The sequence below is a fragment of the Euprymna scolopes genome, chromosome 7, assembly GCF_053919585.1.
Source record: "Euprymna scolopes isolate OS-2025 chromosome 7, ASM5391958v1, whole genome shotgun sequence".
NCBI lineage: Eukaryota > Metazoa > Mollusca > Cephalopoda > Sepiida > Sepiolidae > Euprymna > Euprymna scolopes.
In genome coordinates, this window is record NC_136488.1 from 49,667,412 (window position 1) to 49,690,459 (window position 23,048).

General features: G+C 34.4%; 1 protein-coding gene across 1 annotated transcript; it reads right to left on the bottom strand.

Annotated features, from left to right (window-relative positions):
- Window positions 1–5,343: 5,343 nt before the first annotated feature.
- LOC145279726 (uncharacterized) lies at window positions 5,344–9,166 on the bottom strand. The gene is made up of 2 exons (XM_080131015.1): window positions 9,093–9,166; window positions 5,344–8,044 (listed from the first exon to the last, which is right to left on the bottom strand). Exon 2 carries the CDS (start codon window positions 7,983–7,985, stop codon window positions 6,828–6,830), a length of 1,158 nt encoding a protein of 385 aa, XP_079987141.1. The 5' UTR covers window positions 7,986–8,044; window positions 9,093–9,166; the 3' UTR covers window positions 5,344–6,827.
- Between the last annotated feature and the right edge of the window lie 13,882 nt (window positions 9,167–23,048).

Sequence of the window (23,048 nt, forward strand, 5' to 3'; positions counted from 1 at the left end):
GTGTAACGCTCGTGGCACCGCACTGTAATCGTGCAGACCAACTAACCCGTGTGCCTCACAAATGGTATGAAGCTGTGAAGACAGGCGTGGAGTTCACTGCTCGATCTTGCGCAGTTGGCACGATTAGCTCATGCCAAATACAAAGAATTCATGTGCAGAGTGGACATCCAGGTATCAAAAGAACTTTGTATTTTGCGAGGCGTGTGGACCCGGCAGTGACAAGGGCGGATGTCAGGCAGATCATCAAGCACTGTGAGGCATGCCAGTCTATCGATCCTGCACCTGAGCAATGGCAGAAGGGGCGATTGGAAGTTGAGCATGTGTGGCAACGATTAGCGATGGATATTACCCATTACAGTGGTAAGCCCTTTCTAACCCTTATCGACTGTGGACCCACTCGTTTTGCGGTGTGGCGGCAAATGACCAGGCAGGACTCAGCGAATGTTGTCCGCCAACTGTCATCTATCTTTTCTGAGCGAGGTGCGCTGGAAGAGATATTGACGGACAACGATGATGCTTTTTGTAGCCACCAAGTTCGGCAGTTGTTGAATGAGTGGGGTGTCCGACTACGACTGCGATGTGCTCATATGCCATCAGGGAATGGCATTGCTGAGAGGAGCCATCGCAGCATCAAGAGAATTGCTGCCAGAAAGCAATGCACCATTACGGAGGCCATGTATTGGTATAACATCACACCAATGGATGGGAAGACACTAACAACAGCACCGGCCAATGCCATACACAAATACCGTGTTAGGATAAAGGGCATTGACACTGTCCAACCAATCGACGAGGAGAGTCATAACAAATACAAGGAATACAAGGTAGGGGATCCAGTTTGGGTTAGACCTCCTGGAAATCAGTGCACCACCAAGTTCAAGCGAGGATGAATATCTGGAGTGGTCAGCCAGCAGTTGGTCCTTGTTGATGGAACCCCACGCCATGTGCGCAATCTTCGCCCGGCTAGTGAAGTACATCCCACAACTACAGAGAGCGATGAATCATCAGATGAGGAGCTGCTAATGAGTGAGGTCACTGAGCAAGAGAGTGGTAGTTGTAGTTCGTCTGATCAGGAAGGATCAGAACCAGAACCAGAACCACACCCAGAACCAGAACCAGAACCTGAATCCGAGAGTGTAAATACCACCCTTCGCAGAAGCCAACGAACTAAGAGGCCACCCCCGAAGTGCACTCTATGTGATCATCAGATCAGGGGAGAGTGTAGTACTTACCAACACAACAAATGCCCTCGTGTTTGTGCCTTGTATAGGCATGAGCGACAACAAAACTTGGGTTTTTATAAGCGGAAGTCTCGAGGTTGTCAGGAATCTTTAGGCGCATGCGCAAGAGAAGGGATTGAGATAGTTGTATAAAGGCAGGTCGAGTGAGAAGGTGGTGGTTGTTGTTGTCATTGGACGTTATAGTGACGCATGCGTTAGCAGGTGATTAAGAGGTGGTTTATTTTTGTGTGTCAAGTCGCGCACCTCGGTGAAGGTCATATAAATCGTTCACCTCGGTGAAGGTGAAGGTCATACTTTGTCATTCTGTATGCAGATAGGTGAAACAATTGATAATTTTTTTCATATTTAATTTTGATCTATAAAAAAATTACCATTTCCAATTGGTGCTGGGTTCTTTTTTGTTATAATAGCGAAATTCGAAAACTGAAATTTTTGAATTTCATGTGAAATCATTGGTATCTAGTGAACTGTCATGTCACAGTAATGAAAATATTCAAAAATTACAAAAAACGATAAGGTAGAAAATTAATTATTAATGAAAACGGTTTTTGAAGATAGTTAGCCGAAATTCAGTTTTGCCTAATTGGCCAAAGATTTTGTTTTTAGATAATATTTACCTTCCTTTTGTTACAATTAGAACTCTCTGGTTTCTTTTTTCGCAAAACTCAATTTTTGCCAAACGTCTTTGAAAACTAATTTCATTAATAATTAATTTTTTACCTATCGTTTTTTGTAATTTTTGGATATGTTCATTACTGTGACATGACAATTAAGTTCCTGGTTCACTTGAAACTCAGTATTACAATATCCGAATTTCGCTATGATAAAGTAGAACCTGATGGTGTCATTCTACAATCATTATTTCAACATTTTCATGTGAATCCATCTTTTAAATTTTTAGGTATAAACTTCATTTTTCTGCCACACACACAAGTTTCTGAGGCAACAGCAGTTTTTCCAATTATAAGAAATCTATCATTTTGGCACATCAATACTACTTAAAAAAAAATGTTTCTGTTCACAATTTCCTCTATATTAAAAAAAATAAAAAAATAAAGAGAAATCTCTATGCTGTACATATGCATGATGAAATAAAAATGTCATATTCCAAAAATAGTGTGAATTGGTAAATTGATCAAGTAGTTTTATTTTTCATAAAGAGAATCATTTTTAAGCAATTAATGGGAATTCATAAATCTAATAAGAATTGTTGACTTATCTCCCTTGGTTTATTAAAATAAATTTTTAAATGGCGAGTGAAATCGTCACTCCTTAGTACACATAAAATTTGATTTTTTTATTATTTAAAAAGAAAACTATTTGATCAATTTTGTGATTTTTTGGAATATGATATTTTCGTTTCATCACGGGTACATAGATCGTACAGATTTTACTTTACTTTTATTTTTTTTATTATGGGGGAATTGTGGACAAGAACCGAAACATCCTCTAAATTTACATCCATAATGATGGAGGAATAACAAAAACCATTTCAGGAAATATGCTACCGATTACCTCCCCTGACACAGAATAAAAATGGTGTCAATCCAGCATGAAATCTTACATATTATTGATAATTTTCTTTTTTAATAATTATGCATTTTCTAAAATTTTTGGGATATTCTACTTTTTCCATCACAATTAAGTATATACTAACGTTTTCCTGTTATTTTATTTTTCCATCACAATTAAGTATATACTAATGTTTTCCTGTAATTTTATTTTTAATTGCAATATTTCATTCGGGGGAGGGGCAAAATGGGGTTGCACCCATTAATGTGATTTGAGACTTGTCCTTCTGACAGTGTTTCTTACTTTTGTCCATATAGTTTAATTTGATGTATACTGTTACTTCATGACTTTCATTCTACATGTTAGGAATTTCTTGTTGAAGATATCAAATTGTCTTGTTGTATGCTTAAACTACCAAGTAGCCGAGCTGTATATGAAGATACCGTACAGAAAGATGTATAAATATTGTTATTTAAGAGACATGATTTTTTTACTCTTTTGTGTTATCAAGTGTACATGAGTCAGAGTTGGGAGTCAGCAATTAGGGGAGGGGAAGTTTGAAGTGGAAGTCAGATTGTTCTTCAACTGACTCTCCATCTCTGATTTGCATTTAGATGTATAAAAAATTAGGATTATCATTTGTGTGCGGTGGGAGTCAAACAGGTGGATCAAAATTCAACAAACAAAAGAAACGCTTTTAAACTCTGAAAATGCTTGTCTTTTAGTTCCGTTCTTGGAAACATATGAAGAACAAAGAAAACAATTTCTCAAACATATATACACACATCTAACACATATACATATATATATATATATATATATATATATATATATATATATATATATATACACACACACAGAATTATCAAATACAAAACAAAATTATATATATATATATATATATATATATATATATATATATATATATATAAAACAAAACAAAAAAAAAAAGCTGTTATTGAAAACATTTTTTTTCCATATAATTTACATTCATCTGCTTTCTGATTTTAACTATGTCAAGGACTCCACGGATTATTTTTATGGTTTTTTGTCTTTCATTTCAGTTCAAACTTTTTAAAATTCAGTTTCAAATCTTCAAAGATGTTACTTTCAAATGGAAACGTATTTAGAGAAACTGATGTTTGGTTATTTGCTTCTATATTCTGAATGGTGAATGGAAAACCATAATCAGATTATTTGATAATATGTATTGGGAAAATTTTCCAGTATTTCAATAGTATTCAATACATTAGTAGATCTTTGTAACAATAAATATATGAGAAATGGCTATGCAAATGGAATCATATTTTGATTCCAGAATGGTCTCATGAGATTTCAGTTCAAATCATGATTGCATTTAATCTAGCCATATTCACTACATATCTTTTAGGTTATTATTTGAGATTATATATATATATATATATATATATATATATATATATATATATATATATATTAGTGGCCTGGAAAAGCTACACAGGAGACAACCAAAGCAGCAAAACTGAAGCTGGCCTGCATGACACTATACATACAAATGTAGGCAAATTATTTGGGCATATTTTATTGGTTTGAAAATATAGGTTCTTTTTAACCATAGAATAGTATTAATGGTATTATAATCTTCAAAAAGCCTGCAAACTTTCATATATATATATATATATATATATATATATATATATATATATATATATATATTATACTGAATTAACTTTGGTTGCCTATCTGGTTGATTTTAATTTGTTTATTCTGTTGAAGATACCTTTTATTCTTTGCAAAATGTATCTCATTTTATATTTTCAAATTTATGCTAACCAGTGATTCATTTTTTTTATTAATTTTTATCCTCTGATGAAAAAAGCATACTTTTGAAAATGCATTGATTGAGGATTTTTCATTATTTTAATTCCTTGTTTGAATTTTATAGATCAATAATATTGAAATTTATTCAATTTTATTTTCATCATCAATTTTTCTTGTTTGTTTAATTGCTTTATCTAATATATTGAGTTTTTTATTATCTTGATAAGTTCCAATTTTGAAGATAATATATTTATCTTTGTAATTCTGTTTTATATATATATATATATATATAGTATGAAAATATATGTGGCAAGCAAGGTACACAGATGTGTGTTTTAAATGAAAGTTTTTGTGTAGCTTGCCTCCCACAAATATATTTTAATACTACAAGCTCTGTTCATGTATTGAGAATTGTTAAGGTATATACTGAAACAAATAGCATATTTGATAATATAAGTATATAACATTAAATAGTAATATATATTAGATTTGTTTTGAAATTCCACAATGAGAATAGAAACATTGCTTTAAGAGTCAATGAAATGGTATTTAAATATATTAAAGAATACACAATGTCAGAAATTAATACAGTCATAACACACCCCTCAGAGATAACATTACATTGCGTTTCATGTCACCTAAAAGGCAACTGTCAGGTGTTTGTGTTATTGCTTAGTTCTTAAATATTGTTATTTAGAAAACTATTCTTAAAAAATACATCCGGGGATTTTCTTCTTTGAGGCATGAAACCTAGTGTAATGTATCAGTAGGGTGTGCTGTAACTTAGTGAATTATGGTAGTTATGCAGTTTACGGACTTTGCTATTTTTTAGATAGAATTTTTTAGTTAAATTTGATTTTTACAGTATTTTTTATTTATTAAATTAATAGGTGAAAGTACAGAATAGTTAAAAAAGAAAAAAAAAAAAAGCTTTCCCTTGTATTAAGAATGACTTTCTAAATAACATTAATGGTTCAGCACAGTCCGTAAACTGTAAAAATACCAGAATTATATATAGATAGATCTAAATTTGGAGAGAGATAACATTTGGCATTTTAATTGGCTAAGACAAACTTGCACCTATGTTTGCTTTATCACTGATATTAAGCAACTTCTCCTTATGAATATAGCAACTAATAAAACTGTGTGTATCAATATATATGTAATATTGTAGATGAAGTAAATATTTGGTAGAAATATTTGGTGCAAGTTCAGAATTCAGTCTAATTAAACAAAATAAAATACAGAAAAATCTGTTATCACGGAATCAAAATACCTATCAGGGAAGAAAATGCCACATTCCAAAAATCATATAAATTAATGAAGTAGTTTTTTTTATAATTAAGAAAATCAAATTTTGTGATAAAGCAAGAATGGCTTGTCTTGATTGCCATATTTAATAAAGGGAGACAACTCAATTTGAACTATAGAGATTTTAAAACCAGCCTTGTAATGATTACTATATAGTATTAATTGCTAAAAGTCGTGAAACTTTTTTTTCTTTATTAAAAAAAATCTACTTGATCAATTTACGTAATTTTTGGAATATGGCATTTTCGTTCCATGACAGGTACATACATCAAAGATTTTTCTGTACTTTTTTTTTCTGGTTTAAAGAGGTTGAATTCTGAATAAAACCAAATATTTTATTACATGTGTAAGAGTATATGTGCAGCTATTTTTGTTGAAAGAATGAAATAGAAAAGCATGTGTGTCTATATATGCATATGAAATATTTTAAATTCCCCCCACCTCCAATGCAAGAATGTATACAACAATGTGCATGTGAACACGTCTCTCTTTAGTCCAAATCAATTGTAGTTTCGATGCTTGTGTAGATTGGTAATTTTTCAATCCAACGCATTTCAGGTGAAAACATTACCACATACATGTCATATGGAAATTAGTATAAATTACAAAAAATGATCCAGTACAAAAATAATTACAAGTAAAAATAGAATTGACTGAATTATCGAGTTTTATGTTTTAATGCAGAAGAGTTGTGCAACCAATTCAGCATAACACACTGATTCATCTCCATTGAGGGTCTGCTATTTTTAAACAGAACGTTATTGTGAATGATTTTTGTTAAATATACATCTAGCACATCTGATAATATTTTGTAATTTATACTAATTTCAACATGGCACGTAAGTACGTAATGTTTTCACCTGAAATGCGTTCGTTTAAAAGATGACTAAGCTACATAAACACCATAGTCTCGTCAAAGCCTCCACAGAGATGTTCTACTCAGTCTAAACACCAGAAACGGCATTACCTGAGAAAATCAAACAAAATTAATTTTTTTAAACGTTCTGGCAGGTTCACCTCCTGCACGTTTCGCAGTCTTCGGCCGAGTTGCTGACGGATAGTCAAAATACAGATATCTTTCAAAGATTTTGGCGTCATAAATAACTCTAAAAGCCACTTTAAAACATCATCATGAGAACCCATCTTGAAAGGTGGAGTTTTCAAATGTAACCAAGTTTCAGAGTTCACATCATATCCTGAATAAACAAGGAGTTTAACCATGCGTACATCCGCACGCAGCATCACAGTGTACAAAGGCGAGTGTCCTGCATTGTTTTTTGTGTTTAGCATCGCATTTTCTGTGATTAGGTACTTGGCCACTTCATATCTATTGTGATAAACGGCCAGGTGAAACGCTGTGAAGCCGTGAAGAGTCTGATCGACAACGTTGATGCCGCAGCCGACCAAGAGTTTCACAATATCCAGATGTCCACAACTAGCAGCAATGTGAAGAGCAGTTTCGTTGTCATTTGTCGTCTGATTAATATCAGCTCCAACGTTGATCAGCATCTCGACAACTTTTATGTATCCATAGCAGGTTGAAGTATGAATGGCAGCCCAGCCATCCCGATCCACCATATTGACTTTAGCGCCACACCGGATCAGTAACTCGCAGATGTTAATATGTCCCAAACAGGTAGCGGCATGTAACGGCGTGAAGCAATCCATTTGGGCAATGTTCACGCTGGCTCCTTTACCAATCAGATATTCTGCGATCTGAAAATGGCCGTGCGTTGAAGCCCAATGTAAGGCGGTTTTGTCGTCACCATCCCTGCAGTCGACATCGACTCCAAATTGTATCAAGGCCTGCACGTAATTTAAGTGTCCTTTGGCAGCAGCAATGTGGATGGGTCGACGAAACCAAATGTGGTCGGTAAAATCTGGTTGAGCCACATCGCAATTGGCCTCAACCAACATGTTCAATATATCAATGTTACCCCGTTCCGAGGCGACGCATATTGGGCTAAATCCCTCAATGACAAAACACGGACAAACGTTTTTTTCTTTGATGTAACGTCGGACTTTATCGACATCATCGTATGAAATAGCTTCCAAGAGTTCTCGTTGGGCGAACGTGCCACCAAAGGCAAATTTGCAATGTAACATCTCGGTGAAAGACATGTTGGCTTCTCTTTGGTTTCATTAACAGTTCTTCCCATTCACAGAAGGAAAAACCTACTCTACAATTAAAAAAAAAAAAAAAAAAAAAAAAGATTAGAAAAAAATAAACAGCGTTATTTTCTAATTAATTCTTTTTAACTTCATTGTTATTTTATTAATTATAAAATTTATTTTTAAAAAATTTATTTATAAAAGGAAATTGTTTAAAAAGTTTAAAAAGGATTAAAAGCAGAATTTGGAAATTTTATTTTTAAAAATTTTTGAATAAAGTATAGGGGGAATTTTGGACAAGAACTAGAATAAATATACTCACGTTTGCATAAAAAGTACACAAAAATAATTTAATTTCAAAAACTTTTACCAAAGAAAATTTAAAGTAAAGGTTGTCAATAATTATGTTTCATAAATAAACTGGCTTGATTTCCTTTAAATAGAGAAAAACGTTGAATAATTTTTGCCTAAAAAACCCCTTAAAGAATGAGGGAGGTTACTCAGTACAAAAAAAAGGGGGGGCGAGGTTACTCGGTATAAAAACATTTCTTTTAATCAAGTCATAAAAACAATAACGGGTTTACTTAAAAAAAAAAAAAAAAAAAAGTAGAATGATAATAAATATAATTAATTTTGTCTACGTATTTATAATTTCTCCATCGAGATTCTCTTTCCTAAGTTGTGACCAAAAAAATCGGATGCTTTTTTTGCTGTTGTTTTCATTTTCTATTTATTTATTATTTATTTTTTTTAGTTTTAACCAACAATGCAAATTTGACGTTTGTTGATATTTTTCTTTTTCTACAAAAGAAGCAAAACACAGTTAATTTATTTGCATTTTTTGTTTGTTTGTTTTTTAGGCATTTTCGTTTTAAAAAAAAAATCGTATTTAAAGTTTTTCGTCCTGCAAAGGGAAATTAAGTTGGACATTGAAAATACACAATCGACATCGTTTTTCCTTCTTATTCAGTTTTTCTCTATACAAGGAAATACAAGTTGACCCAAATATTTTACGAGAAGAAAAAGTCAGAGAGAGATTGTGGGGGGCAAAGAGATTTTCAAGCAAAAAGAAAAATTGTGAATAATAATAATAATAATAATAATAAAAGAACCGACTTGAGGTTTTGCTCCGATCCATCGAAAAGGGAGATTGGCAGAAAACAATACCGCTTATGACAATGAGGCATTATTTTATTATTATTATTATTATTATTATTATTATTATTTATTTATTTATTTTTTACATCATCAAATAATGATCTTACCTGATTGGGATAATGTATATTAATTATTTGCTTTAAATAAAATACATAAAACTGAAAAGTTTATTTGTATTTTAATCTTATATGTGCGTGAGATAGAATTTGTAAATGTTCTAAGCGGCTTTACTTGAGAGAGAGAGAGAGAGACAGACAGACAGACAGGAGACAGAAAGAGATCTGTGTCTTTAGCGGCTTCACTTTATCGACTTGTTGAAACTTGTATATTCGATTGGTGCAAGGCATTTCATGTGAAAACTTTACCTACTTACGTGTCATGGCGAAATTAGTATGAATTATGAAAAATTATCCATTAGAAAAATAATTAGGGTTTGTACACATAAATTCGAAAAAGTTGTAAAAAAAAAAAAACAAATAAATGGGGTTTGTATTACTTTTTTTTTTTTTTACACAGTGATCACTGATCACCACTTATCAAGGCCCGGAAGCCACTCAGGGATAAGGGTTATTGCAAGTACATTACGTTAGTGTGGAAATTTGATGAAGTGTTTACTTAAGGGGGCGTTTCAATCATTAGGAATTTGTTAACGTTGGATTTGAAGACATCCAAGTTGTAGTCCGGTGGGAAGCAGACAGACGGAACAGAGTTCCACAGGCGTGCAGTTCTAAGAAAGAAGCTTTGTTCATGGAATCCGCGTTTTGATTTAGGCACAGATATAGAGTGGGGGAAATTTTTCACAGTGGATTTAGCTAGACGGGTGTTTTTCGTGAAAGATTGGCGAGGGGGAACCAGAGATTGGAGTTCAGACGAGCACCTGCCATGGAAATAACGATAAAACAAGGATAGGCTCGCAACGTCTCTTCTGTGGGAGAGAGGTTGCAGGGTAGAGAAAAGGGCATCCCCCACTAAGCCACAAAGTCTATTTTGTACTCTGTCAAGGCAGGATAGGCTGTTTTTAGCAGCTTCTGCCCAGATTTGGCAACAGTATTCCATCCTTGGACGTACTTGGCTTTTATACAGATAGAGAATTGCATCAGTAGTGAGATATCTTCTGGAGCGGTAGAAGAATCCCACCATCTTTCCAGCGACCTTGGCAACAGACTTGATGTACGTGTTCCATTTCAGATCAGGAGTAAAGGTCAAGCCCAGAAGCTTGTCAAAACACGGGGCCTCACCCAGATGAGAGCCATCCATCACAATTGATGCCAGATGGGGATCAGAGCGTTGATGATGTAAGGATAGGAGTTTGGTTTTGGATGCATTAAAGGTAACCAGCCACATCTTCCCCCACTGAACCACGCATTCGAGATCAGAGGAGAGAGAATCAGAGAGAACTTTGTCATTTACAGCCTTTGATGTGTTGCCGTAGATGGTCGTGTCATCAGCATAGATGTCAACGAATGATTTAAGTATGTGTTTAGGGAGGTCATTGATGTAGATCAGGAAGAGAGTTGGGCCCAGGATTGACCCCTGAGGGACTCCAGCATTTATATTGCAGGCCTCCGATTTTTGTCCATCTACCACTACTCTTATGAGCCTATCGGAGAGAAATGATTTAATGATAGAGAAAACATTTCCAGTGATACCGTAGCTGGAAATCTTGTGAAGTAGACCCTTATGCCATACCTTGTCGAAGGCCTTTGATATGTCAAGAGCAATTGCCCTAGAAAGGAAGCCTTTGTCAAGAGATTCACTAATCCTGTGGGATATAACCGTCAGCACATCTGCGGTAGATCTTGCAGAGCGGAAACCATATTGTGTGTCACTAAGAAGGTTATTCCTGCTGAGGTGGTTGACTATTTCTCTATTTAATATGGATTCCAGCAACTTACTCATAATACACAGGAGACTTATTGGTCTGTACTGAAAGGGAGATGACTTATCACCTGAATTCTTAAATACAGGGCAAACAGATGAGGTCTTCCAGGGAGTCGGAAAGCACTTCTCCTTAAGGCAGCGCTTAAATAGTTTCGTAAGTATGGGACACATAGATTCGAAAAAGTTGTCAAAAAATAAATATATAACAAATAAATGTTATCAAAGGCAAGATAAGTTACTTTTCTACCAAACAGGATATAATTTTCGTGTTTTTATTCAATGTAACATTTTTAATCAACTCGAAAGGCATACAGTGTTTACTGATGTATTGGAAAATTCAAAATGGCGCCCGACTGTCTCTTTAACACGGTAAGTTCGGGAAAAGGTGTTATAAATAATAAACTAGACAATACTGTTAGAAATTCGCTCAATATATGTTACCGTGACATAAGTTGACATATATTCGGTGGTTTTTTAATAGTATTTTGTCAAGTTTATTATTTATAAAACCTTTTCCCAAACTTACCTTGTTAAAGAGAGAGTCGGGCGCCATTTTGAATTTTCCAATACATCAGTAAACACTGCATGTTTTTCGAGCTGAATAAACATGTTACATTGAATAAAAACACAAAAAATATATCCAATTTGGTGTAAAAGTAACTTAGGTACTGGTAGCGGTTTTAGTTCCACACCATAAAAAAAAACTGAGTTCTCCCTCTCCCTACGCATGCGCAAAGAACATGTTTTCTCACTTTTATCGGCTTTTTGTTTTTTTAATAGCATTTTCTTTTTAAATGACGACGTTTTACTGTTTATGTCTCACTTTTATCGACTTTTTCTTTTCATTTAAAAAAAATGTAAATATAAAATGTAAATATAAAAAAGAAATTATTACTAATAAATGTTTAGTAATTTCATTTATTTCAATATTCATAAACAGTAAAACTTATAAAAAAAGTCGATAAAAATTCATGATCGTTTAGTTACTATGGCAACTAGAACATGTTCTTTGCGCATGCGTAGGGAGAGAGAGAACTCAGTTTTTTTATGGTCTTCGGCATGGAACTAAAACCGCTACCAGTACCGTAACGTATCTTGCCTTTGATAACATTTATTTGTTATATATTTGTTTTTTGACAACTTTTTCGAATCTATGTGTACAGTAATACAAACCCAATAAATGTTATCAAAGGCAAGATAAGTTATTTTATTTTTCTACCAAGCTGGATAATTTTCTAGTGTTTTATTTAATGTAACATGTTTATTCAGCTCGAAAAACATACAGTGTTTACTGTTTACCAATGTATTGGAAAATTTAAAATGACGCCCGTCTCTCTCTTTGAGACGGTAAGTTTGGGAAAAGGAGTTATAAATAAATAAAAAAAACTAAACAAAATACTTAGAAACTCGCTCAATATATATGTTACCGTAAAGGTTGACATATATTCGGTGGGTTTTTAACAATATTTTGCATCTTTTTTTTAACTCCTTTTCCCAAACTACCATCTCAAAGAGAGAGTCGGGCGCCATTTTAATTTTTCAAATACATCGGTAAACACTGTATGTTTTTCGAGCTGAATAAACATGTTACATTAAATAAAAAAAACTCTAGAAAATTATCCAGTTAGGTAGAAAAGTAACTTATCTTGCTTTTGATAACATTTATTTGTTTTTTGACAACTTTTTCGAATCCAATAATTACAAGTAAAAGTAGAATTTGTCAAATTATCGAATTTTATCATATGTCTGTCAATCTGGTATATTAACTGATTTCAATCACCGAATCAGCAATAACCTGAAGCGGAACTAGACGGTGATAGCCTAATTTTCGTCCCTTGATGAAAAAAAGTTCTTCAAAAACAAAAAAAAAAAAAAAAAAACATAGTTCCAAAGCTATGAATAGTTTCAGAGAAATTAACGAATCATAACTTAACAGTTAAAAAAATATTGAATATTTCAAATTTAAAGCACATAATAAATAAATACAAATCCAGTAGATGATATTGCCAATTTTCTTTTCTTTTTTCTTTTTTTTTTTACGCCAAAGACATTCCTGGAGGTGACTGTTGGAATTTGCTGAGCTTAACAAAACAAAAACAAATGAAAATAAAAAATATTTAAAGATAAGGTGCTTATGCACTTTTGCCATCGCGCTATTTTTAGATAGCTTTTTCAGAATAAATTCAAGCTTCACAATATCTTTTTTTTATTATTAAATTGTGAGGTGGAAGCGCAGAATAGTTATAAAACACCCTCCCCTCCCCATGTTAAGAATGGCTGTCAAAATAATGTTATTATTTCAGCACGGTGGCAAAAGGGCACATGCACAAGTACCAAAGATAATATATATTTAAAATTGAGCGAAAGTAAACGTTATATACTTCCAACGCGCGCCACAGTTTTACCCCCCCCCCATATATAACACAATGTAACTGTAATTTAATATTATCGTCCTTACTTTTTTACCATTTAAAAGAAGTTTCAAATAAACTACAAATATTTTTTTTTAATTTTTACAGCATACTAAAAGAATGAAAATGCGAGACAAAAATCGTGTTTACATTATCGACGCTTTAAAACAACACTCCTATGTAGTGACGTTGTGCAAACATTAAAAGTGGCTAAACCAGGAGCGTTCCAGTTGCACGTACATCTGTTATCTACACCCACGCAATTTCCACGAGCACAAAACTAAAAGTCTGTCTTTTCGCACCAACATAGTTGAAAGCAGCTCACATAACAGAGGCCTTGACTTTTTATCCAATCGGCATTTGAAGAAAGCGAATTTCAAAAATATTTCTCTAAAAGCTTTTGCTGGGAGCCGGTCTTTTACCTATAAAAAGGGCACTGCACGCCAAAAACTAATCACAGTCAAGTTGAGCCAGCATGCCGTAATCACCAGTGACTCTGTCGTGATTCAACATAAAACAACCAACTTAACTTTGTGCGAATCACGCATCTAAATTCTCAAAGAGCAAAGTTGAGAAGTTTTGTAAATAGTGACAAAACATATCAAAGGTTAACCTGTAATTTGCTTACCCATTTGTATAAAGGACAGCAGTTGCCAAGTTAGAGAGAGTTTTACGGCCAATGTTCGCCGGAGAAAACAGACGATGGTCGCAGGGAAATTTTATGATGCCTGCTCCCCCCTCCCCCCCCCCCCGCCAGGGTCCCCTGCTACTAATGGACTAACCGTAGAACTTAGAATTGAGATGTGAAATCGCCCAGACTTTGCCAACTAAACTCCTTCAGACCTGTTTTTAAATGACTTGTGGAAATGTATCTGGTTTCCTTTTTAACTAATAATTATTGTTTTATTCAAACCAAGGCGTTGGGTATTTCTTTTTCTTCTTTTGGCTGAAATGACCCTTTTTCACCAGCGACCCAGACCTTGATGACCAGTGCCGTGCAATTTGCCCCTTTGATCTTAACACAACGTGGGGAGGTGGTGAGTCATCGGACAGGACCTTTCAACATTCAGGGTCTTCATCAGAGTGACCGCCAGATGCTGGGTGACCAACCAGAATCCAGAACAGCCGAATTTGGCGACGTTGCTCATTGGACACCATTAGAGAAGGTGTATGATATGTTATATTTGTGCCGTACATGACAGTTATGGTATATTTGTACCAAGCATCGACATGTAACAGTATAAATACTTCAGATATCAATGACCCCACCTGATGAGAGACTACAGAGAGCCGCAACCAAGCATTATCTGCTTTCAGTGCAGCCAGATTCGGAACATTAGCAAGGATTGCTCTTCTATGCCAGGAAACGAGTAAAGGGGTGCCATTGAATCAGTAGTCACTCTTTTAATACTGGAAAAGTGTAAAAGGGTTTGTTGCCACAGATAGTGATCACTGTTAATGGAAAGAGGGCTCGATCCCTTCTGGATATCAGTTGTACCACTATGCTTGTTGCTACAAGTGTCGCTGACTTTTGGAATGGAACCAGTAATATTAGAGCAGTAGATGGCAGAGAGGTAGAGTGTTGTGGAGAGGCCAATGCTGAGATTGTGGTGAGAATTAGACTGCTGCGACTCAGAATGATTGTGCTGAATAAGCTTATTGTGGGACTCGATGTGGTATTGAGCCTAGATTTGATAAACCGACTTGGAGGAGCTACTATTGCTAAAGATCAGGTGAAGTTTGGCAACCAGTGTGTACTGAGAATGTGCTATTCAACCAATGAAACCCAGGCCATGTCAGATTGAGGATAAAGATTTTCAAGCCTATTTTAATAGTGACAAATGGGCAGTAGAGTGGCGATGAATTGCAGAACCGCCTGTGTTGATGAACCGATTTAACTGCTACAAAAAAAGGAAAGATAGGGTCACAGTTTGAGAAGGAACTTGAAAGGTGGATCGAAAAAGAAATCTTAATACCATGGTCAGGGAAGGTGGAAGGAATTCTGCCATTCATGGCCGTGGTTCAACCTATCAAGAAGAAAGTAAGGCCAGTGTTGGATTTCTGAGAATTTAACAAATATGTAGCTTACCACACCAAAGATGGAATTGACGTGCAGAGAAATTATGAGAGAGTGAAGGAGAATGGAATGGGCAACTAAAATCGTGGACCTAAAGTTGGCCTACCTTCAAATTCATGTGGACAAAAAACTATAGCAGTATCAATCGGTCGAGTATAAAGGTAGGATTTATTGTTTGACCAAATTAGGATTTGGTCTGAATTCTGCACCAAAAAATTATGACAGCAGTTCTTAAGACAGTGTTGACCAAAGATGATGCGATTAAGAAAGCCAACTGCTCTTATATCGATGATATACTGATGGGCGAGACTAAGTTGATGGCAGAAAAGGTGAGAGACCATATAAAACATAGACTGACAACTAAACCGTCTGAATCATTGGAAAACAAAATGGCTTTGGGATTGAGATTGCAGCGGAATAAGGCAGGAAGGTAAAATGAGGAAACAAGATCCTCAAAGCCAAGGGTGAACCAAGAGAGAACTTTTTTGATATGCGGAAGATTAGTTGGCCATTACCCTGAAGTTGGATGCAGTTTTTTGCAATTGACCAAGAAGTGTTGCTCATGATACAGGAAGTCATTGCAGAAGTGAAAAAAATGGACTCTTAAATAGGAGAATGGTATATAAAAGAGAGCTATGAAGGGGTAATATAGAGCAACACTAGCAATTTGGCATTAAGGGTATTGTTAGAAGTAAGTGTAATTGCTAAAGATGCTGCTTGGCTGCGAAAAAAGGATGATAGCACCCATATCAGTGTTACAGAGCTCAATGCTGTGATGAAGATCATTAATCTGGTTTTAAAATGGGGCCTAGAGGTAGTGGATGTTAGAATAGATTCAGTGACAGTAGCATCATGAGTTGAATCGGAGGTGTCAGGAGTTAAGCAGATCAAGAACGAGAGGGGCAGCGAAAACGCTTATCAAACATAGACTTGAAACACTGGGAGACTTGATCTCCAGAACAGAAGAGGTGAAAAGAGTTGTTGAAGAAGTGTTTATGAAAAGGGGGACAGTTGAAGAAGTTTTGGTGGATAGTAGTATGTCTTTCCATTCAGAAGTTTTTAAAGAGCTATGTGGAAAGTGGAATGTTAGACAATATTTTAGAGCTGTGTACCGACTGAGCGGTAGTTGTTTGGGATTGAGAACTAAGGATCTTGTCTACCAATATCACTCAGTGATTGTCATTTCTGAATGGTCTATGGACGTTTGTCACACAATCTTAAGGTACTGTAATTAAGAATAGATATAGAAATGAGGCTTGTTGATCTTCACAATCTGGGATATAGGTCAGGGATGTGACTGTGTCAGGGAATCCGATATAAGACGCTATATATGCTACTACCAACTGCATCTGTGTAGCTATCTGAAATCAGGTAATCGTTCAATTCAAATCAATAATTTAACTCAAGAAACCAATTACTGAGGTAGATATTAAAATCACTAAATACATGTACTTGGACATTAGTATGTAAGGAGAATGCTGCATCTATGCTGTCAAATACCTCATTGATCAGTAAGCAGTCTTGAATTGAGGGAAAAAGTAGAAGAAATATAAGTAACTAATGCAATGTTGCAAGGTTAGTCTAAAGCACATATCATGGGAATACATCTTTTAACAATGTTCTCTTTTTATATATTCATTTTATTCATGATTTCCTCAAGTTTCAAGTTCCAGATAAACAAGGATTTCATCTGTAAATTGTATTTCAATTTTATCCTATCACCAGCCAAATGATTGTTTCCCAACATAACATTAGACCCACTGTCTGACTAAAATCAATATTTTATAAGTTCTCAATTGAGCAAATATCAATATTGTTAAAAGCTTTACCCATTCAAAATTCTTGTTCCGGTAATGTTGTGATACTATAAAGTGGCCCTCAGGTGGATTTGAGCCACTAAGTGCTAAGAGGGGAGGGGGATAGATAAAGGAAGAGGAAATAGCTTAGAATAAACAAAGAAATCTGAAATATCCTACAATAGACAAAGGAAGAGGGAATAGCTTAGAATAAACAAAGAAATCGGAAATATCCTACATTCAACCATAACAATAGAAACCTACTGATAAAACAGGGAAGGGTGGGTGGCCTGTGATAACAATGTAGAGAGGACAGTTAGTTGACATCTAGATGCCCGTCGCAGCGGATGGAAGTTGGACAGTGACAGTTGAGATCTGGATGCGCTAGGCGACGGATGGGAGTTGATAACGACTACAGTTGAACAGTTATAGAGTTGACTGTGAAATAGAGTCGTGGACAATTTTTAGAGTTGACTATGAAATAGAGATAGACGAATGTAACATCAATAGGACGGGGAGAAGACACACACATACTCACAAGTCCAACAGTCAATTTATATGTGAACATTGGCGTTTGTGTTTTTCCTTTCTTTGTTCATATTTCTATTTTTGTGAACCACATGTGTTTTCATCGACAGTCGCCAATGGGAAAAGGACGATCTGGCCATAAGAAGAACAGTCGAACGAAAAATCCACAGTACACGACATTGGGAGTCGGCAATGTCGAGGAGCCACACACGTGGGGTTAGGTTACAATATGTAGACACAGCAACCTAGAAAGAAAATGGCCACTGAGTTCAAGTTTTCTGTAAAAACTGAAATTGAAAGAAATCCTTACTCCACATGTAAAATATAGTGATAATTTTTAGTAAAGAAAGATTGCTTCACTCAAAAAAGTTTTATCGTATTGAACATTTTTTTTAATATGTCTATCTCCAACCATCAACTGACTGGGAATAACATTTCAATGTGCATGGTAAATTATGACAAGTTGGAATATTGTTATATCTTCAGTTCACATGAACTAATTGTCATGAACATCATTTACAAGACTTGTTAGATGCATTCTAAGACCTCAGCGGACATTTTTTTTCCATACCATTGTGTCTACACATTACCTTTATTTCTTTCACACCAAGCTGGCCATTAGTGTAGGTCAAACTAATAAATACTGTATTCTTGTGAAAGTTGCAATTTAACATAAATAATTATAATACAAAATATTTTTCTTCAAGTCTTTTGCTTTATTTTTTTTTTAAGAAATTAATTTAAAACAGTCATGAATTCTTTCATTATTCCAGTGTTATCCAAAACAAGTTACTTAAATTAAAATCTACCTTTGAGTTAAATAAATGTAGAAAATACATTTAAGAATATTTTTTAATTGCAATATCAGTACCGTTCTTGATAAATCGAATAAAAATTAAGAAAAAAAATGTAAGGATTGCAGAAAAAAATAAAATATAATAATAATAAAAAAAAAATAATAATAATAATAATAATAATCTAAAATGCAAATATATACTTACAAGGCTGGTCTAATTTTTATGGGGTAATTTTTGTGTAGGTGGAAATGAGGGAAATCATATTTTTAACGTTTAATTTTAGTTATATTTTATTTGCTTTATTTTTTGGTAACCTTTCCTGGTTTCAATATCAAAATTTCTAACCAAATTCTAAGTCAAGTGTTACGAAAATGAGTATTTTTCAGTGCATTTTTACTCACAATATTTGATGTTATTTCCTCAAACAATGATGCAAGTAAAACATCTTGCAACACACAATTTTCTATGCTAAAAATAATTTGATTTTAAAAATAAAGTTAAAATTCGACCTACCCTAAGGACTATGAATCATGGAGTTAACTAATGTGAAGGGTGTTCAAGAAAAATTTTATGTTTTTTTTTATATTATTTCAGTTCAGAAGCATTTGAAGTATTTAATAGAAGTAAAGTGCAGTGGATATCTGTTTCTGTGGACTAAGTGTTTGTTTTTTTTTGTAGAAATTGCTTCAAACAAGGCATAAAACCATTTGATATAAAAATAATAATAATAATAATAATAATAATAATAATAATAATAATAATAAATACCAGTTCAAGGTCAAAAACTAACCAACAATAAGTATTAGATGGATAGTCTCGCCCAAAAAACAAAAATTTTCCCTCTTTGTCAGAAATATTACTCATGGAATGTGAGGACTAAGGAACAAAATAAGAGAAGTGAAAGTTACTAGTCTGTCAAAAGTAAACCCAAGGTCAACTTTTTACTCTCTTTGAGATCTGGAGACTGAATGACTGGAAAATACTGGTATATTAGAATGATGATTTATGCCAGATTAAAAAATTTAGGAATCTCAGCTGTAACTCAGTGCTTCTTGAATATTTTGAAGGTTGTGAGATGCAGAAACAGTAGGTAGCAGGAAGGATCATAACAGGTATTCTGACTGTTTCCATACAATGAAATTCATTAAGAAGTTGAGAAATAAATGTGTGGTAAGATTCAGGCATAGCAATACAGGCCTAGGTGAGGGAGATGGGCATCGGAGAGGCGACCATGTAGAAAGCGCTGAACACGAATCTCTATTATTCGTCCTACAAGAGTTGCAAGGGGCAACTACTAACCATGAATATCCAAGAAAACTGTCTTATGAAAGCCAAGAAATTTCTCAAAGTTAAACACCAAATTGAGTTAATGACACTCTGGTTTTTCTCACACAGGACTAGTTGCACAGAACATGTGGCTAGCTGAAAGTTTTATGTATTATAAAGATCAATTTTCCTTAAGTTGTGATATTTTTATTTAAGGAAAATCGCTCTATAAAAGGTCTAAAGCCACTTGATGTAAGGAGCTAAAACAAAAATACTACTTCAAAGTCAAAAACTTGCCAATGATAAGTGTTAGAGAAATAGATTCTGGCCAAGAAAGCAGCAATTCTTATCTTTTTGTTAGAAACACCACATACGGAATGTGAGGATAAAATAAAATAAGGGAAGCGAGAGTTATAGAGAATATGGGACAATGAGATGGACGTTTCATTTTGTATTAATAAACAGTCATTTTCGTTAGTAGCTTTGGTAGAGTGCACAAGAGAGAAACGGGTTAGTAAGAGAGTTCATTGTTCATGCGCGCACGTTTTTATAGTAGTCGTGAAGAGTTCCTTGTGTGGAGACAAAGATTACTGTTGAAGGAGAAAGAAAGAGACAGGTGTTTAGTGTATATACGTATGTAGGAGCATCCAATAGTAGAGACTGGGGAAAGGGTTAGTGTCTCGTAATAAGAAAGTGGTGTGTGTGTGTGTCTGTCTGTCTGTGTGTGTGTGTGTGTGTGTGTTGGTTAGCATGATAAAAAATGTTCGTTTCAATACAATGTTCATTTCGTTAAGGCACTTCGAAATAAATGTGAGTTAGAAGAGAACCATAGCTAGCTTGTAGTATTCACGTTCAGCCTGAGGCTTTCACCCCAGGCTAATGTCTGGTCACGTAATAGAGAGCTGGCTTGTGATTGGACAAGCCAGGGAGAAAATGGATTTCAAATCTCAAGTCGTGAAAAGTAACTCCTGCCTGTGATGTAACGAGTGTCGGCTGCTACAGATACGTGGTTGTAGAAAGTGAATCCAAGATTCACTTCCTACTCTCAAGGAAAGGCAACATAATGTGAACGGAAATCTTCAAAAATGGACTCCAACTCAATTCAGGTGACTATATTAAGTTGTTGTCCACTGTTGCCAAATTCTGGGTGGAGAGGGTGGCCAGATGTGTGGCAGAAAGATTCAGCCATAATATATTATAATACTAAAACTGTCATTCTTGGTTGTTTGCTTGCGCAATATCCTCCTCCTACGACTACTATGCCTCCTCTTCTTGCTACTACTGTTACTTCTATTCTTTAAAACTACTATTACGCCTCCTCTTCCTGATCCTACTATTACTAATACTGGTTGACATATATTTTCCCTACTACTACTCTAAACAGAATGACTCATAGAAATCTATATTCTTTTTTTCATTTTAATATACTTTCATAGAAATGTTTTGTTATGTCACAAAAAAACTATTTTCTTTACGTCTCAAGTGTCATGCTCATACATTAATTCCATAGCTAATATAACAGACTGACCCCTTAGGGGATGTTTTTCAACTATTCTATATTACAACTATACTGTCGCAATTTTCTCACAAATAAATCAACTTTGACCTTTTGACAACATATTTTTTTTACTGTGTACGTTTTCAGCGGCCTAATTTTTTTTTTGCGTTTTAAATTATCCAAATAAACAATTGTTAATACTTTCTGCAGTTTTTTTACATCGTTCATTTCCATATTACGTTTAAGTTATTTTAACGCAATTTTCTTACAAATAAATCTATTTTACAATGTATTGTTTTACTGTGTACGTTTTCAGCGACCCAATTTTTTTTTTCACGTTTAAATCAATAGATATTTCAAAATTTGAATTTAACTTTAAGTATTATGGTATCTGTTCAGTGCACATTTACCTATAAGTATGGCAAACCACTTATAATTCAATGGCTGTAAGTTTTTTTTTTTTCAAGATTAAACAATTATAAACTCATAGAAATCTATCTATATTCTTTTTTCATTTTAATATACCTTGATAGAAATGTTTCTGTTATGTCAAAAAACAACTATTTTCTGTACGTCACAAGTGTTACGCTCATACATTAATTCCATAGCTAATATAACATACTGACCCAACGGGTCATGGGTAGTCTAGTATATATATATATATATATATATATATATATATATATATATATAAATATATATAAATAATTATACATACATATATATATAATATATTAATATTAGTTATTAACAGTACATAAGGCCTGAGCAAAGCCGGGCTGCACTGCTAGTATATTAATAAAAAAAACTATATATGCTAAGACATTTCATGGTCATACAATGTCATCACCTTTCACTCACATTTAAAAAGAGGAGATTGTCCGATCAGCAAAAAAGGTTAAAAAAAGTAAAATTTTCTCCATTGATAAACATGGTAAATTTCAAAAAGTTATATTTGTTTTGATTTCAAGAATATTTACGTGATTTATTTTTTTACACCAATAAAACAAAGTATTTCTTTCAAAAAGAATTAAGTCAATATATAACGATGTACGATCCCGATACCTTTTATAACGTTGTACCGATCCGGCACCATTTATAACGTTACCGATGTGGCAGGTGTCCTTTGATCGTATCGTCTCGTTACAAGTTGGCCTGTTGATCGTCCTTACCCACTGTGTTTTCATGGAGGGGCGCTTTTCCTCTCGATCGAATCGTCCTTCTTCCATGTGTAGGGAGTCTCCGGGTACATCAATCACTCCACTGGTCCTTGCGGCTTGCTGAAAAATCAAGAGTCTTCACCACAACAAACAGAACTCCGGGTTATAACAGTAACAAACTATTTATTGTTTTCATTACTTCATAACAACTACTGTCTAATTTGAGGTGACTGACTATAGCAGTGAAACGATGTAAGACCAGACCAGTAAAGTCACAAAGTTCCCATTAACACAGGCTATTTAACATAACATCAGGCCCTGAAGGGCTCCCCAAATCGGGAGCGCTGGACAAGCCCAGCCGCTCAGTTTGCTGGCTACGACTCCTCTGCTTAGAAATCCTTTTTCTAAATCTAACCCCTTTTTCCCCACCTCTCCTTCAGAGAGTGGTTACGAACACCTTTCTTTCTCTTAGAGCTTATCTCTACCAGACCTCAACCCCC